This window comes from Cucurbita pepo, chromosome LG14 (genome assembly GCF_002806865.2).
Source record: "Cucurbita pepo subsp. pepo cultivar mu-cu-16 chromosome LG14, ASM280686v2, whole genome shotgun sequence".
In the NCBI taxonomy this organism is placed as follows: domain Eukaryota; kingdom Viridiplantae; phylum Streptophyta; class Magnoliopsida; order Cucurbitales; family Cucurbitaceae; genus Cucurbita; species Cucurbita pepo.
In genome coordinates this window covers 1,232,874-1,255,451 of record NC_036651.1, presented here as the reverse complement: position 1 = coordinate 1,255,451, position 22,578 = coordinate 1,232,874, and the positions used below count along the sequence as shown (strand labels likewise).

Here is a 22,578-nt window from a genome sequence, read left to right as displayed (position 1 = left end):
TTCTGTAAGCTCCACATTTTAAGCCAACAAAAAACAACACACGCAAATAATGTATATATGTTTCCAATTTCTGTTCGTCATTAGGACATCCATTGTCAAAAATTCATGATCTTCAAGAACTAAATATATCATTTATTTGTTGTAATAAAAGCTAAATATATCTTTTTATTATTATTAAAATTTGCTTTTACAAGTAATAATAATAGTCGTGTATATATATATATATAAACTCGAATCAATTAATGTGATATGAACCAAGAGACATCAATCATACAATATATTTCAATGAATATGTGATAGAATATGAACATTCTACACAAACGGATAAATTATAAAGAGAATTAAAAAAGATGAGCGTAATGAAACATATATCCGATCTTGAGCCTGAAGCTCTGATACCAAATGATATGTGATGAATCACTACAAGGGGAGTAAGATTCGGATTACCTTGTTGATTGAATATCTCAAGGTAAAAATATTGTTTGAGATTCGAATCACTCCACAAGCAAAATCGATCATGTTTAGCTTGAATGATTCTTGTTGATTAAATATCTCAATGCGAGAAAACTTGTTTGAAATTCGAATCACTCCACAAGCATGTCAAGCTTGAATGATTCAACCTAAATTATATAGAATTGCAAAGGAACTTAGTCATTGACTAAGAAAAGCACCGATGCTTCTTTTACTATATCTCACAAGTCTGTTACAAATCCAATATATATATGACTTTATATAGCCTCAAAATGAAACGAGTAAAGACATTCCAAAAGTTGGAACATTCTTACTTAATAACCATAATTAACCATTATGTAATTGTAACTAAATGGTGAATTAAAAGTCGTAAAATACATTAATAAAATACAATAACTCTAAATAACTCTAAATTGTAATCCACCCAAAATGTATAACATTAAACTTCATTCTTCTTCAATGTTGCATGAATCGAAATATCTTTTGATGATTTCAACAATATTTTATTTACATCTTAATTGAAGTATTTTATATGATTGATGTCTTTTGGTTCATATCAGAAGGATAATGACTCAGGAATAATTCACAGTTTTATAAACATGTGTTTATACGTAATTTGAGTGACAAAACGTTACATCTCAATAAACGAATCAAATATTTGATTTAGGGTTTTAGCTTATTTAGACTGACACAGACGATTCAAATATTTATTTATTTAAATATTTTTAGATACACAAATTTTTTATAATATACTTGAAATTGTGGGTGTTTTAAATTAGAAAAAAAAAAACCATTTATATACAAAAAGTATAACATAAAATATGATTATAATTATTTTTATTTGTGAATATATTATAAAAATGGAAAAAGGGGGAAAATAGTGAAAAAAATAAATAAATTAAACTTAAAATTAAAAAGTTATTTATCAAAATCTCAGAGCTGTGAGTTGGATTGACTGTGAGCATACGTGGCGGATGTTGATTGGAAAGACCATGTCATCTGAGAATTCATCGGAAAAAGTATTGAAAGAGAAAACCTAACATCGAATTTCATATTGGTTCTTCCTCAGCTCTCCCTATTCTGCAAAATTTCTGGTTCGTCTCATCTTCATCGTCTCCGAATTGGATTAGCGTCGGGATCCAGCCGGCCATAGGTAGCCGTAGACGCCGATCAATCAGGCAAGATTTCATTTTAAAAAACTTCTCTGTTGATATCTTTGGATTTGCTCAGTCAATTGGTTTTGTAACATCAAGATTACGAGTTTTTGGTTTACCAAGTTTAATCTGATCATGTTGCAAAAACATTACACGGCCTGAATCAATAACGAAGAAACGTCGGGGCTAGAAAAAATTGGAGGGAAAATAAAATGCCTTGCCCGGCTGGCGCTATGGATTGATGAGATGTAATTGACGACCTGTTATCAAATCTCGGAATTAAGCATAAAATGGAAATTATTATAGCCTTTGGCATTGAAGTCCATGAGATAGAAACCAGAGAATGAACTTTCCTATAGAAGATCTTCATCAATGAAAAATCCCTACTTTTCCTTCAGCCAATCCAGGAAAGCTCGGATAACTTGGAGAAGGAAAATCCTTACATTGTCAAAGCTTTTTATGCATTACTTCTAAATTTAAATGTCTTACGTACAAATAACTATACTGTATTTTTAGGATGGGTACCGATGATATTTTAGCATCACATATATTGTTTCATTTGGCTGATATTTCAACTTCTCATATGGCAGTGCAGTCGAGAATGATGAAGCTGCAAACATATGCGGGGATTAGTTTCATTGCAACCATAGTGGTTATCTATCATGCCTTCAACAGTAGAGGCCAGTTCTACCCAGCACTGGTCTATTTGTCAACTTCCAAGATAAATCTAGTGCTTCTTCTCAATATGGGTCTAGTCATCATGTGCATTTTGTGGCAGCTAACAAAGAAAATATTTCTCGGTTCTCTTAGAGAAGCAGAGGTTGAGAGGCTCAACGAGCAATCATGGAAGGAGTTGATGGAAATCCTCTTTGCCATAACTATTTTCCGGCAAGATTTTTCTGTTTCATTCCTTGGTATGGTTACGGCTCTGTTGTTGATCAAAGCTTTGCATTGGTTGGCTCAGAAGAGGGTTGAATACATGGAAACCACTCCATCGGTGCCGTTGTTGTCTCATATCCGGATAGTTTCCTTCTTAGGCTTCCTCTTTGTTCTAGATAGTCTGTTTTTTTATAATTCGATAGAATCTCTGATACAGACAAGGAAGGCCTCGGTTTCCCTCTTCTTTTCATTTGAGTAAGTTGTCATTTTCCACCGTAAGTTATATTATCTTTCTTCTTCTTCTTCTTTTTTATTTTTCTTTTGTAACAAACATAAATATTTCATTGATATGATGAAATTACAAGAGGAAAGTCCTATCCAATGGATTACAAAAAGCGTTTCCAATTGATCATGGGATTTTTAACCTATAATTGGTCATGAGATTTGGTCTATATCTTGATTCTATATTTATACCAGTTTAAATTATGATGTTCATAGATTTGAAATTTATTGAACGTTTGGTACCCTAAAAATTTCATCAAGGCATTATCTGTGGTTAGAATGTCAGAGATGCCAAGGACATGTTAGATGAACTCACAAACTATTGTTTATATTTGTTATTTAAGTTCTTAGTGGAGAATTGTGGCTATTGGAATACTATCTTGTAGTCTTTGTTTGCTAGAGCTAAGTTTTCAAATATCCTATGATGTTTTCTTATGACCCTTAGAAGCTCTTATATCATCATAAAATAAAGTCAATGACTTGTTTTTCAGGTATATGATTCTTGCAACAACGGCTGTGTCAACGTTTGTAAAATATATTTTCTACGTCAGTGATGTACTCATGGAGGGACAATGGGAAAGGAAGCCCGTCTATACATTTTACTTGGAACTTATCCGAGACTTACTTCACTTGTCAATGTACCTGTGTTTCTTTCTTGTGATTTTCATGTAAGTACTCTAGCTACACCTGTTAAGCTATCTCATTCTTGTGAACTGGAAGTTCAGAATTAATTTCTTCTGCATATATGTGCTCATATTGCGTATGCCCAACTGTTAAAGTAGTAGAACATTGGTTCTTCTAAAGAAATACTATGCAAACCAATAAAAAACGAATGTGGTTACTAGGATTTGTGTCCTTACATGTATCAATGGCTGTCGTATTTTGCTCTCATGTTAATTGTGGGAGAAGTCTCATAAGTCATAACAGTAGTGTCTTATGACTGACATGGTCTTTGTTGTTTGTTTGGATATCCTTTTCATTTCTTTCCAATCAGTCGTTGTTCTTAATTTCTTTCCTCTTTTAAGATTGAAAGCGGCAGTTGTTTTTGTAAATAAGTCAATTACTATCCCAAAGGTTGATGGTTCGATCCTCAACCTAAAAAGTTGAAGTTACATCCATATCAACTTCATCCCCATTTCACATCTTGATTTTGCTGACTTTGACTTTGCTCTTGCAGGACCTATGGTGTGCCTTTGCACTTGATCCGAGAGCTCTATGAGATCTTTAGGAATTTTAGGATTCGTATTGCAGATTACATCCGTTACAGAAAGATTACTTCAAACATGAATGATCGATTTCCCGATGCAACGCCTGAAGAACTCAATTCGTGCGTACATGCTTGGTCAACTTGTTGTTTCTTTTATGCTTCCAGTACTTTTATATTGGCTACTAAAAATTCCTTCTATGCAATTGTAGAAGTGATGCAACATGCATTATCTGTCGTGAAGAGATGACAGTTGCAAAGAAACTAGTATGTGGACATCTTTTTCATGTCCATTGCCTCCGATCCTGGTTGGAGCGACAACATACTTGCCCAACCTGCAGAGCCCTTGTTGTACCACCTGAAGGTTCAAGCACAGCAGCCGGTCATCATGGACCACAATCTGATGCTAACCAACAAGGTAATTGCACCAATAAGAATTCAATTCATTTCAATTTACTGCCTGGCTAAAGGATCCTACATCTTGTACAATTATGATAAGTTTATAAATTTCTTCCGTGTATATTTCATCTGGTTGTGAACCTTATTGGAATCTTTCATTTGAGGAAACTGAAACTTCGACTAAGGAAAAGCATGAAAGATCCAGAAGATCTAAGCTAAAAGAGTAATCTTTGATGTTGCTTATGTTTCATTCAGAAACCTAAAGATAGGAAATATGAATCTTCTCAATGTTCTAGGGACAGGAAAATATCTTTTCCACCTGCCTTGTCTCCCACGAATTAGTTTGTGCAATGCTTTTTTAGTATCTTGTTTGTGCAATGCTTCCCCTGCATCTCTGATTCTTTTTTACAAGTGGTGCTTTGTATCTGGCATCTAGTAACCCAATTTGGTTTAACGTTTCAAAACTATTAAATAATCTAGACCATTAATAACCATGCAAAAATAAGCATCAGTATAGTATTTCCAAGTCTTCTCCATATATATACCTCCCTATCAGTGTGAAAGAGTTGAAATTTGGGTCTCTCTCACAATTCATTTCATGGTTGTTGACTTTCTCTCTATTCTCTTCTCTATTATTATTTCTTTTGTATTCATGATTGTTTTTCTTATGAGACTGTCCTTAAAGTCGTCGTTTATTTTATATATTTTTTTGTCCTACAACTCAATCTCTTCAAAAGGAAATAGTTTGAAGAACCGGCTATGAACTTTAGCATATCTCTTTGAGAAGGATGATTATTCTTGAACTGGGCCTCTGGTCCTCTGTAAAAATTGGGCGCTTCATTTTTTTCTTGTTTTGTTTTTAACTTTTTTGTTGTGTTAGAAAAGGTGTAGGAGTAATTTAGATAAGGTGTAGAAGTAATTTCCAAGTTTACATGATCTAATGGCTTTGGATTAAAATGTTTTGTTGTTTGGTGCATTCTTATAGCATTCCCTTCAGTGTATCTGCTTTCTTTAATAGAAGTTTTTTACTCAAATCATTGAACTGATGGTTTTACTTGATTATTTTTCAATATGGGGTTATACCATGCTGGAACTTGGATACAATGCAATGACTGATCTTTCTGTTGAAAACAGGAGCAGGAACCACAAGTTCATCCGCGCAAGGTACGAGTGATACAGGTGTTGCTAATGATAATTTGAGCCATCATCAGGCTAGAGTCCGAGCTGCTGTGGCTGCAGCTTCTGTATATGAGAAATCATATGTTTATCCTTGTGCGAGCACATTAGTATGGTACGCGTTTTTATTGCAAACATCCCACACACGCACCCACCAAAAGGAGAAGAGTATGACAAATTTTTTTAATTATTTTTATTTATTTACAGGTCTCCTGGATATGCAGTAGTTCCTCAGGTTGAAAGACCTTTGCCTGACTCCAATAACATAGAACCAAATGGACGTCCACAACAATTTTCTTTTACTGGCGGCCCTTCCAACTTGTCCTTCACTCAATTTCCCCAGAATCTTTTTGTTCCTTTTCAGCCACGAGAGGATACTGGAAACAGTACGGACGGATTGGGCAGTAGTCAAAATGTATCAGGCTTACATCTTGAAGCTCAACAAAGATTTCTCCAGCAACAGATTGAGGTATGTTGTTTAATTGTTGCATCAACGTTGTCTAGTTGGGTCTCATTCTTCTTGATGGAGCCTTTTTCTCTAGTTGGGCTCCCTTTTGTGGTCTTGTTTTTTTGGGTTGCCTTGTATTCTTTCATTTTTTTTTTCTCATTAAAAAATATCACTACCCAATGAACTCTCATGTTTGGTCAGTGTATGTTTCGTTTGTGCTCTTGTTGCCTGGGCCTCTGTATATTCTTTAGCTCAGTTTTTCAAGGGGACCAAAAAAAAAAAAAAAAAAAAAAAAAAANAACAGTAGTTTACTAGTATGCACATGGCCGTGAGTAAATATTGAATTGTGGTCATGACATGTGCTTAGGTACTTGATTCTCAGCGTTGTTTGGTTTTCCCCTTTGTGCTGTTTCCTTGACCTCTGATGTTCAACGACGAGAAGCCAACTTTTTTGCTTTTATATTCGTGGTTTACCGTTGTGGTGTTTGAAAATGAGCTACCATAAACAGTTAAAAAGAAAAAGAAAAAAATTGTGATACTTAAGGAGATGTCCTATTAATATATAAATTTGTATTTATTAGGTAAAGCATATGAAATTCATTCGTTCTCTGTTCTCTTTTCTTTTCTTTCACCGTAAATACGGCTCTTCGTTCAATTCTTTCAAAGTCACTGACAACTTCATTCAAACTAGTTTTAGTAGAGGTTGAGGATTTCTGAATTCAAAATTTCATGTTTTCCAACAGATCCTACAGAATCAGCTGCAACATCTCCGTAAACCAGATGTTGAGGAAAGCTCAGGAGCAGGTGAGGCAGATAAGAAAGGGAAAAGTGTAGCATTCTCGTTGTCGCCATCGCCGTCGTCATCTGATTCTCGATGAGATAGAAGAAATGATGTGCATATAATTATATTTGTGTAATAATACAAGACTGCAGAGGTTCAGAATGACATAGATATCTCTTTTTGTATACGGAAGATGTTTTTGGTATATTTTTAGAAGCAGTCTTCTTCCCCGTATTGGTTGGTTGGTTTGGTTGTAAATGCTGAATTTGGCGTCTCTTTTGAAGCAATTATGCGACGGTCAAAAAGGAATATTTAAAGTTCTTTCTACCAAAAGAAGAAGAGAGTGAGTTTATTCCAACATCTTTGGTTTCTCTATTTTCTTACTCTAAAATATGCTTTTTGAAAAGCAATTCCATTCCCATGCGCATTTGTTGCTTCCAAGTGGACATTTACAAATATTCACATGCTAATCTCCAGCTTTATTCTTCATCGACAAATTTAATTTCTAAACTTCGAGTTTTGTGTCGTTTATAAGACATAAAATATATTGAAGTCAAACGTTTGAATTTTGTATTTATTGTTTTAAAAGTCAAATGTTGAATTTTGCATTTAAAAAGTAGTTAGCTTTCCATTTTGTTTTGTGTTTAATTAAAAAAAAAAGAAATTAGTTGATTTATAAATTTTTTTTGTTAATTCTAAGATGGAATGTCTAATTAAATAATTTTAAAATAATACACTTGTAATTTACCATATTAAATTAATTTAATTAACCATTTTTTAAATAATTCTGTTTAATCTTTCCCTAGGGCATTTTTATTGGGTGGTTTTGGAATTTTTTAAATGCTCATAATTTCATTTTGTTTTTACTCCTTAATTAAATTTCATAAAATAAAATGAAACTAATTTAGATTAAAAATCACATTTTATATCTAAAATATATTTAATAAATTCATATATATATATATATATATATATATATATATATAAGAAAAACATGAATGTTGATTAAATTTTGCAGTCCAATTATTACAATGAACCCACAATAGATGAAGAGAAGAAAACACCGGTGGGGAAAAAAGGGATAAGGGCGGGGCTGGCAGCCGGTAGCCGGTGGGAAGGTGGTTTGACCGTTCAAACGGTAGAATGGAAAAATAAAACGAAAAACGAAAAACCAAAACAATGACAGAATAGAAAGGTAAGCCCTTAAGCCTTCTCTTCTTCCGTTTCATTTCAACCCATCCCAATTTCTCTTCAATTCTCCCTCCTCTCTTTACCCCATTTCAGCTTCTTCCTTATGGAACCCTTCAATCTCTGCATATTCCCAATGTCATCTCTTTTTCTTCCCCTATAGCACTTCCTTCATTTCTTTACTTCAGCTCTCATTGGTCCTGTTGCGGTCAACGGGGCTCCCTTACGTTTTCAGCAGCTTCCTCGAAGCTTCCCTCATAATCGTTTGGTTAACGAGGGCGGAGCTCTGGTTCGAGGATTCTGCTGGGCTTTGATTGATCTCTTTGCGCTCCCCCTCCTTCCAAATCCCTCTGCCTCGTTATGTGAATTTGTTTCTAGTGTAGATTTTAGTGCCTGATTTTGGTCTGCCTGATGTTGGGGATGTTGCCTTCTTCGTCTTCTCTGTGGATCATTTTGACGCTCGGTTTTGTTTCGCTGCTCTCTGCTAATACCGAAGGTATTTGCTTCTTCAACTTCTCGTTGTTTCTCATCCGCGTGGCTAATCTTTGCTCATTCAGTTTTGTTTCTGTTTGACCATTTGATGCTGTTGATAAATGACAATATGAATGTGACCCATCTGTGTCATTTCGCTTGTTGATCGCCGGGAAATCTGATGTGTAGATTAGGATGCTTGGGAATTATTTAGCAATCTGGGCATAGCTCAAATCAAACAGTTCTAGATTTTTTCTTTTGGTTCCATTATATTGCACATAACTTTAGTACAGGTCGACACATGCGATTACATTTTGGGATAGCAATGCACAGTTTGGAATAAGAAGCATGGTTTAGGTTTTTTGCTGGAGATTTTTCAGTATGTTGCTAATTTATTGGCTAAACCTTACAATATGGTAATTTAATCGAACAAGAAGTTCTGTTGGTTCGAGACTGGCTTTCTAAAGATTGCAACGCCATTGTACCAAGTTTGTTTGTTTATCCCTTAACTTTTCATGTTTGGTTAAAGTTTTGAATGCATGAACTGGGCTGTCATTATGTGCGTGCTTGTTTATTAGACTAACTATTATGAACTTTCATGGGGGCAGGGGATGCTTTGAATGCATTGAAGTCAAATTTACAAGATCCTAACGGTGTACTGCAGAGTTGGGATCCTACGCTTGTTAATCCCTGCACATGGTTCCATGTTACCTGTGACAGTGATAATAGTGTCACTCGAGTGTAAGCTTCTACGCCTACTAGGAGCTTGGAACAAATGTTGTTTTTGGAATTTATTATTGTGAATGCTGCCCCTCAATCTTTTCCCTTTTATTTGTCCAGTGATCTTGGAAATGCAAATCTATCTGGCACGTTAGTTCCACAACTTGGTGATCTTCCGAGTTTGCAATATTTGTGAGTGTTCAACAATTTGGGCTTCCACTGATCTTTTTATTTTGATTCTCCATCTTCATTATGTCTCTCCCTGTCTCTCCTCTCTCTTCCTGGCCGAGTTGTGGTGGTTCAAGGAATTTATAGATCAAGTTTACTTGTGTTTTATTTATTTATTTTTTTCTGATTGATGAAGGTTATCTTTTCATCTAGTTTACCAAATTTCATGATTTACATTTCTCATAATTGTTACACATCTTAGTCTTTATGCCTTTATCAAGGGTTGGATTAGAAAGAAGTGATAGAAACTATCTAAAAGATCCAAGTGACTGGATATTCTTATAAAGTAAAAGTGAGGAATGCAATTTATTTATGATAATTATCTTTGTTGCAAATAATTTGAACTCGTTTAATATGACAGGGAACTATATAGTAACAATATTAGTGGAGAAATTCCGCGAGAAATTGGGCTTTTGACAAACTTGGTGAGCTTGGACCTTTACTTGAACAATTTAACTGGTCAAATACCTGTCACACTTGGGGAGCTTGGAAAACTGCGTTTCCTGTATGGTTACACATCCTTAATCTTTTCCCCATTTAGTAATCTTGTTTAGCGTCTGCTTTATATTTTCTTCTTTTTTCCTCATGCTTTTGCTACGTGGTCTAGCTGTTTTATTTACTTTTTTGAGAATGAATTTTTGTTTTGTTTAATCTTTAACTAGTAATGTGATTTCATTAGGAAGAAGAAAAAAAAATTCAAGAGAGTAGTTAACTTTTATTTCGGCTTGGTAGTAATTAATGTCAGATTTGAAAAATGTGTATAAAGTAGATGTGTGTTATTCTAACTATTCGTAAAAAAGATGTGATTAGTTGGAATCAAGCACATCTACCTTATACATGTTTTTTAATTTAATGTTTTAATTTTTTAGAATGAGGGCAGTGCACATTGGCTTTCTTTGTGCTTAGTTCCAAGCAAAGAGACCAGAGAAAGAAAATACATTTTGGTATTATCTACATCCACCTTCACTGCATGCTTTATATGTATATTTGTCTCCATCCAATCAAAGATGTCTATGGGGAACTCCGCTTTCTCCTATGAAGTGGCTTTTATCATGACAAATATGGAAGCATTTCGATTGTGAATGAAAAGAGGAGGGCTTTGTACCAGCTTACGATGGAAAAAATAATGTTGTACTTTCAAAAGTATTTTCTGCTTTACTTTACATCATGCCTTTGTCATCCCTAAATCTGAATTACTGCTTCGTAAGTTATATGTCAATGTGTCATTCTTGCTCGATCATGCCCAACTCGATTGCTTTATACCCCCCCCCCNTTTTGTTATATTTCTGTGCTTTTCTTGAACTCACTATTAAGTGGATCTCTAACATGATTTTCTTCTTCATATGTGAAAATAGGCGTCTTAACAACAACAGCTTAACGGGAACCATTCCAATGTCATTAACTAATGTTAAATCCTTGCAAGTCCTGTGAGTAATATGAATAATATTTATCCTAAGGACCAGTAATTCTTGCTCTTTTTCTGTTTTAGGTAACATTATCATTCAACTGTACTGCAGGGATCTCTCATACAACCAGCTAACTGGAGATATTCCGGTCAATGGTTCTTTTTCTCTTTTTACCCCTATCAGGTAATAAGCTTTGTATTTGTATTATTCTTCTTCTTTATCATATTGCAGTAGCTCATTAGAGTTGCTGACAATCCTTCTCCATGCAGTTTTGCTCATAATCTTCTTAATGAATCGACTGCACGTACACCACCACCTCCTTTACCTTCTTCACCAAGCCCTTCATCAGGTTAGTTATCACATATATTACTGATGTTCTTGTTTATTGTGTGTGTGTTCCCAAGCCTCTTAAAAGCTTTAAGGTCTTCAAATGCGTCATTGGCTCAGTACATTTTGACTTCTATTTTCCGATATTTTCTTGTGGTTGTTTCATCAGGAAGTTGTTTCGAAGGGGATATTCTTTTTTATATTTTTATTTACTATTTACATTAATTTAATATATAATAAATTTTAGCAATTTAAAAATATGAGGGATATACTTGATCAATCATTTTAGAATGAAGTGAAAACACATGGAAGCAGTAAATATATTTGCTCAGCTAGCTGTCCTGCTGGCAGTAACTGTAATCTTTTAACTTCAATTATTTCTTATTTACTTCTGTACCATATGCCTTGTTCATTTTTTTAGAACACAATTATTTCCTGTGTTCTTCTAGCTGTCATTTACAATACTAAACGTGTTCAAATAGCTATAGTCAATACTCGACTGTTCAAATTTGGCATTTGAAGAAAAGTTTTTATGTGGTTAAAGAATTTATTTTGGAAATATGGTTTGAGATAACCCATAAGAAATTAGGAGACGAACAATCTGAGTGATGTGATAGATGGGTGTAGTTAAATATAAATAAAGCTGTTGCTTAGCGTTCTTCATTTTCTTTGTTCAGCAACGACTCTACAACACGAAACCTTTTATTTATTTATTATTATTAATTTTTATTTTCTGCGTAAATTTTGTTATGAATTGGGTTTTTTGGCTTTATTCTCTTAATTGAAGTTTACTTTCTTGTTTTTGTTGTTACTTCTAAATTATCAACCAAAATTTTGTTTCTAAAAAAAGAACGAAAGATATATATGGTCATTTGTCACTGTTGATTAAACTATGACTGCTCTAAATTTGGCTTCTTTCTATGATTTTATTATCTTTCTGTTCAATTTGGTGCATGGCCATAGGCAATAGTGCCACTGGAGCTATTGCTGGTGGAGTTGCTGCTGCTGCTGCTTTACTGTTTGCTGCACCAGCTGTTGCGGTTGCTCTGTGGCGTCGGAAGAAACCACAAGATCATTTCTTTGATGTACCTGGTCAGTGTACTTAACAGCAAAGTTATAAAAATGTTATGTTCCTACGTCATTTTAGAGGATTCTTTATTCCATTTCAATTCTTCTACAGCCGAAGAGGATCCGGAAGTTCATCTTGGTCAGCTCAAGAGGTTCTCTCTTCGTGAACTACAAGTTGCAACAGATCATTTTAGCAACAAACATATTCTTGGTAGGGGTGGTTTTGGCAAGGTCTATAAGGGACGGCTGGCTGATGGATCTCTAGTGGCAGTTAAAAGACTTAAAGAGGAACGTTCACAGGGTGGGGAGCTGCAATTCCAAACAGAAGTAGAGATGATCAGTATGGCTGTGCATCGTAATCTGCTCCGCCTACGTGGCTTTTGTATGACACCCACTGAACGGTTGCTGGTCTACCCATATATGGTTAATGGAAGTGTAGCATCGTGTTTACGAGGTACTGTTTCATAGCATACTGTATATATATTATGGATGTTAAACATCTGAATAGGGTTGCAGTCAGAAAAAAATATTACATACTGGACAGTTCTCTCGCTCTCAAATCCACAATCACATGAAATGACTGTTTGCGAGATCAATGAATGAAAATCAACATGTTCTGCACATTCATAGCACATGCTGAATTTTCGCATGATACTTTTGTTTTTGGTTTTATATTATTGCAGAACGTGGAGATTCACAGCCTCCACTTAATTGGTTGAATCGAAAACGCATTGCTTTGGGATCGGCAAGGGGGCTTGCTTATCTACATGATCATTGTGATCCTAAGATTATTCATCGCGATGTGAAAGCTGCAAATATTTTGCTTGACGAGGAGTATGAAGCCGTTGTTGGTGATTTTGGGTTGGCTAAACTCATGGACTACAAAGATACTCATGTCACAACTGCTGTACGAGGAACAATTGGGCATATAGCGCCCGAGTACCTTTCGACAGGAAAATCTTCTGAAAAGACCGATGTTTTTGGGTATGGGGTCATGCTTCTTGAACTCATAACTGGACAGAGAGCCTTCGATCTTGCCCGGCTTGCAAATGATGATGATGTCATGCTTCTTGATTGGGTATGTTTTGCCGTACCTCAATATTTTTGGATTCTCTTCATTAATATTTTGGCACCTATGAATATGTGGTTTAGTTTATTAGTTTAGTACACTAAAACGTGACAACTTCATACAAGTACAATAAATTAAAGGGTTTTCATAATTTAGTTTATCAGTATCTCTCAAGGTTGCTTCCTCAACCATTTAGGAGTACGTCATTAAGGCGTCGTAAGAAGTATTTGTTCATCTCCTTAGTATCGAAATAGACGGGTATGAATTTGGATGCCTTAATAGTTGTATCATTCAGCCTTTGTAGTTACTTGATCTGCATACAAAGTAGCTTGGACTCTATGGAAGTATCCATTTTTATTTTCACGCTGGGGAACTTACAGGTGAAAGGACTTCTGAAAGACAAGAGGTTGGAAACACTAGTTGATCCCGACCTTGCGGGAAAATATCCCGACGACGAAGTCGAGCAGCTTATACAAGTTGCATTGTTGTGCACACAAGGAACTCCTACAGAGCGGCCTAAGATGTCAGAGGTCGTACGGATGCTCGAGGGCGATGGTTTAGCTGAAAGATGGGAAGAATGGCAGAAAGAGGAGCGGTTTCATCAAGATGTAAGCCGCAATCCCCACCCGAGTGCAACGTGGATTCTCGACTCTACTGCTGAAATTCCTCCCGATGAATTGTCCGGTCCAAGATGATTTCTGGAAGCCCCCCTCCTGTAAGTTAAAAGTGATATATGTGTATATCTATCATACACACACATATATCACATTTGTGCATATAGTTTTCATTTTTTTTTTTCTGGAAAAAAATAATTTTATCATAATCTTCTTCCCTGTTCATCTTGTATCACATATCTGAGTTTAAGCAAAATTTGTAGAGGGGTTGCTAATCAAAATTACCAACAAACCAACAAGGTTGCACAATGCAGGAGAGATAATAGGTTGCCACTCTCCTCCCTCCTTCAAACAACTCTTTTAATTTTTAAGAATTCAGTTCATTTTTCAAATTTGATCTCATAAAGTGATGCTGCATAAATCTATTGGCATCCCTTCCTTCTCTACTGATAAATTTATATTGCATCACTTTGATGGATTGAATTTGATGAATCATTGAATTCTCACAATTTATTCTCTCAGGATTAGATTTTGTCATACAAGAACAGTGTTTGTATCTTGATTTCTGGAGATCCCAGAGTACATATTCTTATATTCATCAAGTCGTTTGCCCTTTCCTGTCTTGTTTTTCTTTATTTTCTTGAGAGATTAGATTAGATTAGATTTAGATTTTGTGACATCCCACGTTGGTTGGGGAGGAGAACGAAACACCCTTTATAAGGGTGTGGAAACCTCTCCCTAGCAGACGGGAAAGCCCGAGAGGGAAAGCCCAAAGAGGACAATATTTGCTAGCGATGAGCTTGGGCAGTTACAAATGGTACCAGAGCCAGACACCGGGCGATGTGGCAGCGATGAGGCTGTTCCCCAAAGAGGGGTAGACACGAGACGGTGTGCCAATAAGGACGTTGGGCCCCGAAGGGGGTGAATTTGGTAGTGGTCCCACATCGATTGGAGGAAGGAACAAGTGTCAGCAAGGACACTGGGCCTTGAAGGCGGTGGATTGTATCCCATATCGGTTGAGGGAGAACGAAACATTCTTTATAAAGGTGTGGAAACCTCTCCCAAGTCCAAAGAGGACAATATTTGATAGTGGTGGGCTTGGGCCGTTACACATTTTGATAAACAAAATGTTTTTGAGTGAAACTCTGCCTTTTGATTATCCAGCCATTGGGTTATAATAGCTGTTCTTGGCTTCAACCTTCTCTTCAGCTACAGATTCTCAGTTTACAAGCTCAGTTGAGTTTTTAGTTCTGAATCTTCTGTATCATAAACAAGAAGAGTGATGCATAAAAAAATGGTTAGCAGATAAATGATTTTAATTTTATGAATATTGATGAAATATTTTTATGTACGACAGAAAATGAATTTTCTATTGAACAGAACACGATTCTATATGGACGAAAGAAGAAAAAAAAGGAAAGTCTTAAAGAAGGATAGCTATACTTTTTCTGGGTATATTATCAATCATGACACTCTAGATAAACAAAGGGAGTCGGGCCAATAGTAGGTCCAGAAATATATTTGAAAATTAAAATAATATCTAAATGAATGATTGAGTTGTTTTTATTTTAAAATAAGTTATAGAGGTAGTTATTAGTATTTATATTCGCAATGAAATGAAATATATATTAGGTGTATTTATAAAATTTTTGGAGATATTATCCATCAATATTTCCAAATCTTTTCCATAATGACTTTATTATCATTAATATTTTAATTATTAATTTCGATCTTACTTTTTTAAGTATCTAATACTTTCTAACAAATTTAAAATTAAAAAAAAAAATAATTTATTTACTATATATAAATTTGTATTTAGTATATCTGTCAATTTTAATTTATTTTTTTTGAAGTTTAGACTAAATAAATAAATGATATAGAAATACAACATCAGTTCATTCTTGAACAAATACATAAGGTGGAGTATGAAAGCATCGATCTTGACCATGGAAATTAATGCCTTATTCGCTCGGATTGGCTTAAAAGACATGGGGAATCGATTCCTGAGAAGGGGCCCAATTCCTATAATTCTGCCCCACCCTTACCTTCTCTGATCAGATCTCTATGCCAAAAACGAAAAAAAGGAAGAAAAACTTGCCGCCGGTTATCTCTTCCTTACTACCGGACATCGCCGCCGGCCATACCTCCGATCAGTGCTCTTTTGTTTATGCCGAACGCCGGTGGGGGGGTTCTTTTTCGCATGGTGCCGGATTTGTTTGAGAGGTAAAAGAGGTGGGAAAATTTGGGTCGGGGTTTGAACGGGGTTTTTGGAATTTGTTTATGAAAGTCGCAATTTCGATTTGATTTTTTTCCCCTAGAGAAGCCCAATCGCGGTGCTTAAACCCCTATTTTCTCCGCGTTTTTGCACGTGAATTCGAATGGTTCTTTCACAGTGCAATTTTGCTTCCGAATTCTTCTAGCATTCAACGAGCTCAGTTGACTTGCTGGTTTTGGCTCTGCTGGAAGCCACGTTTCTGCATTGGGTTTCTGTTGCTTGAATTGTGTTCTTCCTCTGCTGAATCGGAACCATTTTTAGGTATAAACTGCAATTATTCATCGTCCTTGAGGTTTACTTTTAATTCGTGGATTTATTTCTCCTCCCTTACAATGTCTGCTTTCTGCTTGTTTGTCGCTTCGATTAGGAATCGTCTGTTTGATCAATCTAGATTGTTAGAGCATGAACTATCTTTCATTTTTAGTGTCTTTTCAGTCCTTGTTCTTCACTCGATGTGCACTTCCTCTAATTCATTCCACTACTACTTTCTGGAGCCGTTTACTTTTCGTTTCCAGAGGAATTTTCTCATTTCTTCGTAAATCCGGATCACATTGCAAGATTTAAATGAATGTGTTTGTAGTCACTCCATCGACTTTACTGATCAGAGAGGGTTTAAATGATGATCTTTGCAATTCTTAGATCTGGTGTTGAATAAGATCATACTATCTGCCAATGAATCCATTTGTTGATAGGAATATTTCTGTAACAGCCCAAGCCCACCGTTATTATCNACTTTTCGTTTCCAGAGGAATTTTCTCATTTCTTCGTAAATCCGGACCACATTGCTAGATTTCGATGAATGTGTTTGTAGTCACTCCATCGACTTTACTGATCAGAGAGGGTTTAAATGATGATTTTTGCAATTCTTAGATCTGGTGTTGAATAAGATCATACTATCTGCCAATGAATCCATTTGTTGATAGGAATATTTCTGTAACAGACCAAGCCCACCGTTATTATCTTCGTTGGACTTTCCCTTCTAAGCTTCCCCTCAAGGTTTTAAAACTTGTCTACTAAATAGAGGTTTTCGTTCCCCTTTACAACCAACGTGGGATCTCACAATCCGCCCCGAATGGTATCAGAGCTGTTACAAATGGTATCCACCCCGAACGGTATCTGCTAGGAGTATACTTGAGCTATTACAAATGGTATTAGAGCCAAACACCTTGCGGTATGCCAGCGAGGACGTTGGCCTCCAAGGGGGTGGATTGTGAGATCTCACATTGGTTGGAGTGGGGTACGAAACATTCCTTACAAGGGCATGGAAACCTCCCCTAACAGACGCGTTTTAAAACCTTAAGAGGAAACCTGGAAGGGAAAGCCCAAAGAGAACAATAACTGCTAGCGGTAGTGGGCTTNAACGAAACATTCCTTACAAGGGCATGGAAACCTCCCCTAACAGACGCGTTTTAAAACCTTAAGAGGAAACCTGGAAAGGAAAGCCCAAAGAGAACAATAACTGCTAGCGGTAGTGGGCTTGAGCGGTTACAATATCGATTTACACGAAATGTTTAAATGAAACGTTGAGGAAAGAAGTCATCTATCATCCATTAGTCTATTATTGTGCTAACTTATCTTCTTTCTAAGCAGAGAAGTAATGAGTAACTTTCTTATTCATACTTAAGTTATAGTCAAGTAAGAGATGAACAATATTAACAAAAGGTAGAACAGCTATATTTCCATCTTTTGGTAGTATCCTTTCTACTGGTTCTTCTAAGAGGAAAAGTGCAGTGAGACTCAAAATAAATGTGTCCTTTCATCTCTCGCTCGAGACATTCTCTTATCACCTACGAACGTGCGACACGTACTGTTTGCTTAGTTTTCCTTNGTGAGACTCAAAATAAATGTGTCCTTTCATCTCTCGCTCGAGACATTCTCTTAGCACCTACGAACGTGCGACACGTACTGTTTGCTTAGTTTTCCTTGATGTGCAAAGTAACTTGTAGTTGATTTGGTGCAATTATTTTGTTCACAATAAGAACTTGGTTTCCATTTTATGTTTCATGTCCTATATTTTTCCTCTCCTTTTTTCAGGCCATTTTTAGAATTCTAGATACTGTTCAAAGATATGAAGTTTTCAATATCCTCTGACCCATGGGCGATTTTGCTCCATCTTCAACAGTAAAGGTTCTTGAAAGCATGCGTACATTTGTTGGTGAAGTATGTCAATAATGAAANGTTTTGCTCCATCTTCAACAGTAAAGGTTCTTAAAAGCATGCGTACATTTGTTGGTGAAGTATGTCAATAATGAAAATTCCGAAGCGTTATTGGATTGTTCTTTTAACCTTCATCTGCACATCTGTTTGTTACGTGGAACGTGTTGGCTTCTCGATTGCTTATACCTTTGCAGCTGATGCTGTGGGGGTAGACCAATCAAGCAAAGGCACTATTCTTTCAACATTTTACTATGGATATGCCTGTTCCCAGGTTCCTGGAGGATGGGCTGCTCAAAAAATTGGAGGTAGAAGGGTTCTTCTGATCTCATTTATTTTATGGTCCCTTACCTGTGCATTAGTTCCACTGGATCCGAGTAGGGTGATGGTCTTGGTAATTGCTCGGTTGCTTGTCGGTGTGGCTCAAGGTTTCATCTTTCCTTCAATCCACACTGTTTTAGCTCAGTGGGTTCCTCCTCATGAAAGATCAAGATCTGTATCTCTTACAACCTCTGGAATGTACCTAGGTGCCGCTGCAGGCATGCTTATCCTTCCTAGCCTGGTAAAGTATAGAGGGCCTCAGTCAGTATTTGCTGCTGAGGCATTGTTAGGTGCCACATGGTCTGTGCTTTGGCTCAAGTATGCAACCGACCCTCCACGTTCCGAACATCCCAAAGCTGCTGCTGCAGGTTTTGGTGAACCCCTGCTGCCAATCAAAGGAAACCAGAAAGTAAGAGTAGAGAGCGGAGGAACTTCAACACGAACCTCAAACATCCCGTGGAAGAAAATCTTGTTGAGTTTGCCAGTTTGGGCAATCGTGGTAAACAATTTTACCTTCCATTATGCTTTATATGTGTTGATGAACTGGCTGCCTACCTACTTTGAGCTTGGTCTTCAACTTAGCCTCCAGGAGATGGGTTCCTCTAAGATGTTGCCTTATCTTAACATGTTCTTATTCTCGAATGTCGGTGGGATAGCTGCTGATTACTTGGTCACTAAAAGAATTCTATCTGTTACTCGAACCCGGAAATTCTTGAATACCATAGGCTTTGCTGTAGCATCAATGGCACTGATGGCTATCCCCATCTTCAGAACTTCTGGTGGGGCTATCTTCTGCTCATCTGTGGCTCTTGGTTTCTTAGCTTTAGGGAGAGCAGGATTTGCTGTGAATCATATGGATATCGCTCCTCGATATGCTGGTATCGTCATGGGAGTCTCGAACACTGCTGGTACGTTAGCTGGTATCGTCGGGGTTGATTTAACTGGAAAACTACTGGAAGCTGCGAAGGCTGCCAATTCAGATCTCTCAAGTCCAGAAAGCTGGAGAGCAGTTTTCTCCATACCGGGGCTGCTCTGCGTTCTTAGCTCTATTGTATTTTTGCTGTTTTCAACAGGTGAGAGAATTTTTGACTGAGGTAAGCTTCCTTTTTTCTTCGTGGAACTTCCTCGCATACACCATTCATGCCAAAAAGAGTTTAAAAGTGGCGTGTAGGATAGGAGGAAATCTTATGACTTCATATGCCTCATGTTTCTATTTCTAAGTTATTATTATTTTTTTTTTTTTTATGAACTAAAAAAACTATGTACCATGATTTAGCATCATTGTAGTTGATAATTGGTATTTCTCTGTGACATTTGTTTCGTGGATTACCTATCGTGAGAACTACAAATTTTGTAACATCTGCCTCATTGGTTGGAGAGGGGAACGGAACATTCTCTATAACGGTGTGGAAATCTCTCCCTAGTACACATTTTAAAACAAAACAGATAATATTTGTTAGCGGTAAAATACTATCCTTACACATACTCAACGAGGATTGAGGATCATCACTCGACACGACATCTATGTTTACAATCACATGCTTCCTCTCAAAATTTTACACGGTAAGAATTTCAATATGCAACAATACAGTTTGGTTTGGTACACAATTATTAGAGTGGTCTCTACTGTTCAACCATTAATTAAATTTTAATTAAATTTAAGTTAATATGGGGCTAAAATGGGGCTAAAATGGGGCTAAAACGATAATTTGAGTTAACATGGGGTTAAAATGATAATTTGAGTTAATATGGGGCTAAAATGATATTTACTAAAGTGTGTGAGCTAAAATTAATTAAATTAAAATTGAAGGATCAAAAGAAATGGCTAACGCAATAACAAAAATAAATAGAAGGTCAAATTTGAGAAAAAGAAAAATAAAAAGGGGGAAAAAAAAGAAAAAAACTTGGTTTGAGGGCAAATTTGAGACTTTTGAAAAGTAGAAGGTCAATTTTGAAAAAAAAAAAACAAACAAGTGTTAATCCGAAAGTAGGAATCGCTTGTGTATTTGTCTCCACGATTGACCCATTGGCTTCGTCGTCCCCCTGCAGGCAGGGGGCTCTGATCAACGCCACTGAAGAAGAAGCAGTAGAAGCCCTTACACCCAATGGACTTCCACCGGAATCCCTCCCTCAACAACCGCCATTCCTCCTCCCCCTCCTCCTCCTCCTCCTCCACCACCGCTGCTCACAATCCCTCCGCTTCCGTCTCTGCCACCACCGCTACCGCCACCGCCGACAGCGACCCTATGCACTCCTGGTGGGAGTCCGTTTCCAAAGCTCGCTCTCGTATCCATGCCCTTTCCTCTATCCTTCCCCCTCATTCCGATTCTTTTTTCCTCTCCTCCGTCGCCGATTCCGACCGCCCGGCCCTCTCTCTTCTATCATCTCATGATGCCTACTTCGCTATCTCCTCTGCCCTCTCCTCCTCCGCCGCTGGATCTGGTTCTGACCCTCTTTGCCACTGGCTTTACGATACTTTTCTCTCTTCCGATCCCCATCTCCGCCTTGTTGTTCTTTCTTTCCTTCCTCTTCTTTCCTCCTTATACCTTTCTCGAGTCCATTCTACTTCCTCCGATTCCCCTTCTCTCCCTTCCCTCGCTGGCTTTGAGGCTGTACTTCTCGCGCTTTATTCCTCTGAGGTTAAGTCTCGGGCTGGGAAGCCTGTTTTGGTATCGATTCCTGATCTTTCGCAGCCTTCTCTCTACCATTCTCCTCGGAATAAGCCCGATTCTGTTGCCCAAGCTCAATCCAGGCCGTCTGTTGGGGTTCTTTCCCCTTCACTTGAACCACAGAACGCGGTGAAGTCAACCAAAAGAGCTTGCATTGTTGGCGTTGCTCTTGATTGCTATTATAAGCAGATCTCGCATATGCCGAGCTGGTCGAAGCTTGAATTCTGCCGATCTGCGGCGTCATGGGCTGGGCAAGATTGTTGCTGCAAGAGAGAGTTTGATAAAGAGGATGATTTGGAAATTAGTGGGTTTTCGGAGAAAAGGGCGTTGGAGTTTGAGGATGAGATAGAAGATGTTTCAGAAGAAATGGGTAAACTACAAATTGAGAAACATGGGAGCAATTCAGATGATCCAGAACCTAAGAGGTTCAGAATTCCGCTGCCGTGGGAGCTTTTGCAGCCAGTGCTTAGAATTTTAGGACATTGTTTACTGGCTCCTTTGAATTCGCAAGATGTCAAGGATGCAGCTTCAGTTGCTGTCAGGTGTTTATATGCGAGGGCATCTCATGATTTGGTACCGCAGGTAATATTGGCAACTCGCAGTCTCATTCAACTTGACAACAGAGCTCGTGCGGCTGCAAAGGCTGCAGCATCAGCAAATTCTTCTTCTAATGCTAATACACCCAGCAAAGATAAGAAACCAGAAATCCTATTAGTCTCAAAGTAAAAGATCTGAATGTCATTTGGTGGGCAGGTAACATGTTGTATAGTGAATCTGAAGCGGTTGAACTTTACTTTGTTTAGGTTAATTCTGTATGGATGTCTGTATTCTTATATGATGGTTCAATCTCTCACCAAATTACAAGCCTGCTGAGTTGTACTTTATAGGGCTTTATAGTACTTGTGTTTTGTGGCTGAGTAGACCTCTTTGGTTAGAATTTCATGTGCTTGCTTATACATGGAGGGTGATTTTTTTGTTACAGTTGGTGTGTATCGTCAAGGCTATAAAAAACTCAAGTTTTATACGTTTGTCGCGTGCTTCATTTCGATATTGATTGTTCAGATTTATGTCATATACTTTCATTTGTGTTTATCTATTTAGTCCATACCAATGTTCATTAAGTTGGGCAGCTAGAGCTAAATTTCGTTTCTTGACTTTTGTTTGGAAATTTTGATTACATGTTAAACAAATAATCTCCTTTATTAGTAATGATAGATGGTATTCATTGTTTACATGTTTATGACCCTTCTGATTACTTTATCTCTGAAATAACA

General features: G+C 37.0%; 4 protein-coding genes across 9 annotated transcripts; all 4 read left to right on the top strand.

Moving 5' to 3' along the window:
- The first annotated feature begins 1,497 nt into the window (after window positions 1-1,497).
- Window positions 1,498-7,154, top strand: LOC111810887 (ERAD-associated E3 ubiquitin-protein ligase HRD1B-like). Of its 2 annotated transcripts, none has more exons than XM_023697714.1 (8): window positions 1,498-1,649; window positions 2,221-2,759; window positions 3,278-3,454; window positions 3,964-4,113; window positions 4,203-4,408; window positions 5,524-5,680; window positions 5,773-6,034; window positions 6,757-7,154. In XM_023697714.1, the coding sequence occupies exons 2-8, from the start codon at window positions 2,227-2,229 to the stop codon at window positions 6,889-6,891; spliced, it is 1,620 nt and encodes a 539-aa protein (XP_023553482.1). In that variant the 5' UTR covers window positions 1,498-1,649; window positions 2,221-2,226; the 3' UTR covers window positions 6,892-7,154. The 2 variants fall into 2 exon arrangements, with proteins under 2 accessions (XP_023553482.1, XP_023553481.1); XM_023697713.1 differs by having other exon boundaries at window positions 1,500-1,649; window positions 2,216-2,759.
- Window positions 7,155-7,960: 806 nt separating this feature from the next.
- On the top strand, window positions 7,961-14,500 carry LOC111810885 (BRASSINOSTEROID INSENSITIVE 1-associated receptor kinase 1-like). Of its 2 annotated transcripts, XM_023697712.1 has the most exons (12): window positions 7,961-8,478; window positions 9,062-9,194; window positions 9,294-9,365; window positions 9,763-9,906; window positions 10,757-10,828; window positions 10,919-10,990; window positions 11,077-11,156; window positions 12,098-12,226; window positions 12,315-12,656; window positions 12,886-13,280; window positions 13,652-13,986; window positions 14,149-14,500. In XM_023697712.1, the coding sequence occupies exons 1-11, from the start codon at window positions 8,394-8,396 to the stop codon at window positions 13,964-13,966; spliced, it is 1,839 nt and encodes a 612-aa protein (XP_023553480.1). In that variant the 5' UTR covers window positions 7,961-8,393; the 3' UTR covers window positions 13,967-13,986; window positions 14,149-14,500. The 2 variants fall into 2 exon arrangements, with proteins under 2 accessions (XP_023553480.1, XP_023553479.1); XM_023697711.1 differs by having other exon boundaries at window positions 13,652-14,500.
- Window positions 14,501-15,786: 1,286 nt separating this feature from the next.
- LOC111809965 (probable anion transporter 5) lies at window positions 15,787-19,992 on the top strand. Of its 4 annotated transcripts, XM_023696465.1 has the most exons (4): window positions 15,787-16,108; window positions 16,306-16,421; window positions 18,195-18,287; window positions 18,365-19,992. In XM_023696465.1, exon 4 carries the CDS (start codon window positions 18,400-18,402, stop codon window positions 19,726-19,728), a length of 1,329 nt encoding a protein of 442 aa, XP_023552233.1. In that variant the 5' UTR covers window positions 15,787-16,108; window positions 16,306-16,421; window positions 18,195-18,287; window positions 18,365-18,399; the 3' UTR covers window positions 19,729-19,992. The 4 variants fall into 4 exon arrangements, with proteins under 4 accessions (XP_023552233.1, XP_023552232.1, XP_023552231.1 ...); XM_023696464.1 differs by having other exon boundaries at window positions 15,787-16,421; window positions 18,195-18,261; window positions 18,339-19,992; XM_023696463.1 differs by having other exon boundaries at window positions 15,787-16,421.
- Window positions 19,993-20,627: 635 nt separating this feature from the next.
- Window positions 20,628-22,332, top strand: LOC111809964. Its single transcript, XM_023696462.1, has one exon. It carries the CDS (start codon window positions 20,741-20,743, stop codon window positions 22,028-22,030), a length of 1,290 nt encoding a protein of 429 aa, XP_023552230.1. The 5' UTR covers window positions 20,628-20,740; the 3' UTR covers window positions 22,031-22,332.
- The last annotated feature ends 246 nt before the right edge of the window (window positions 22,333-22,578 follow it).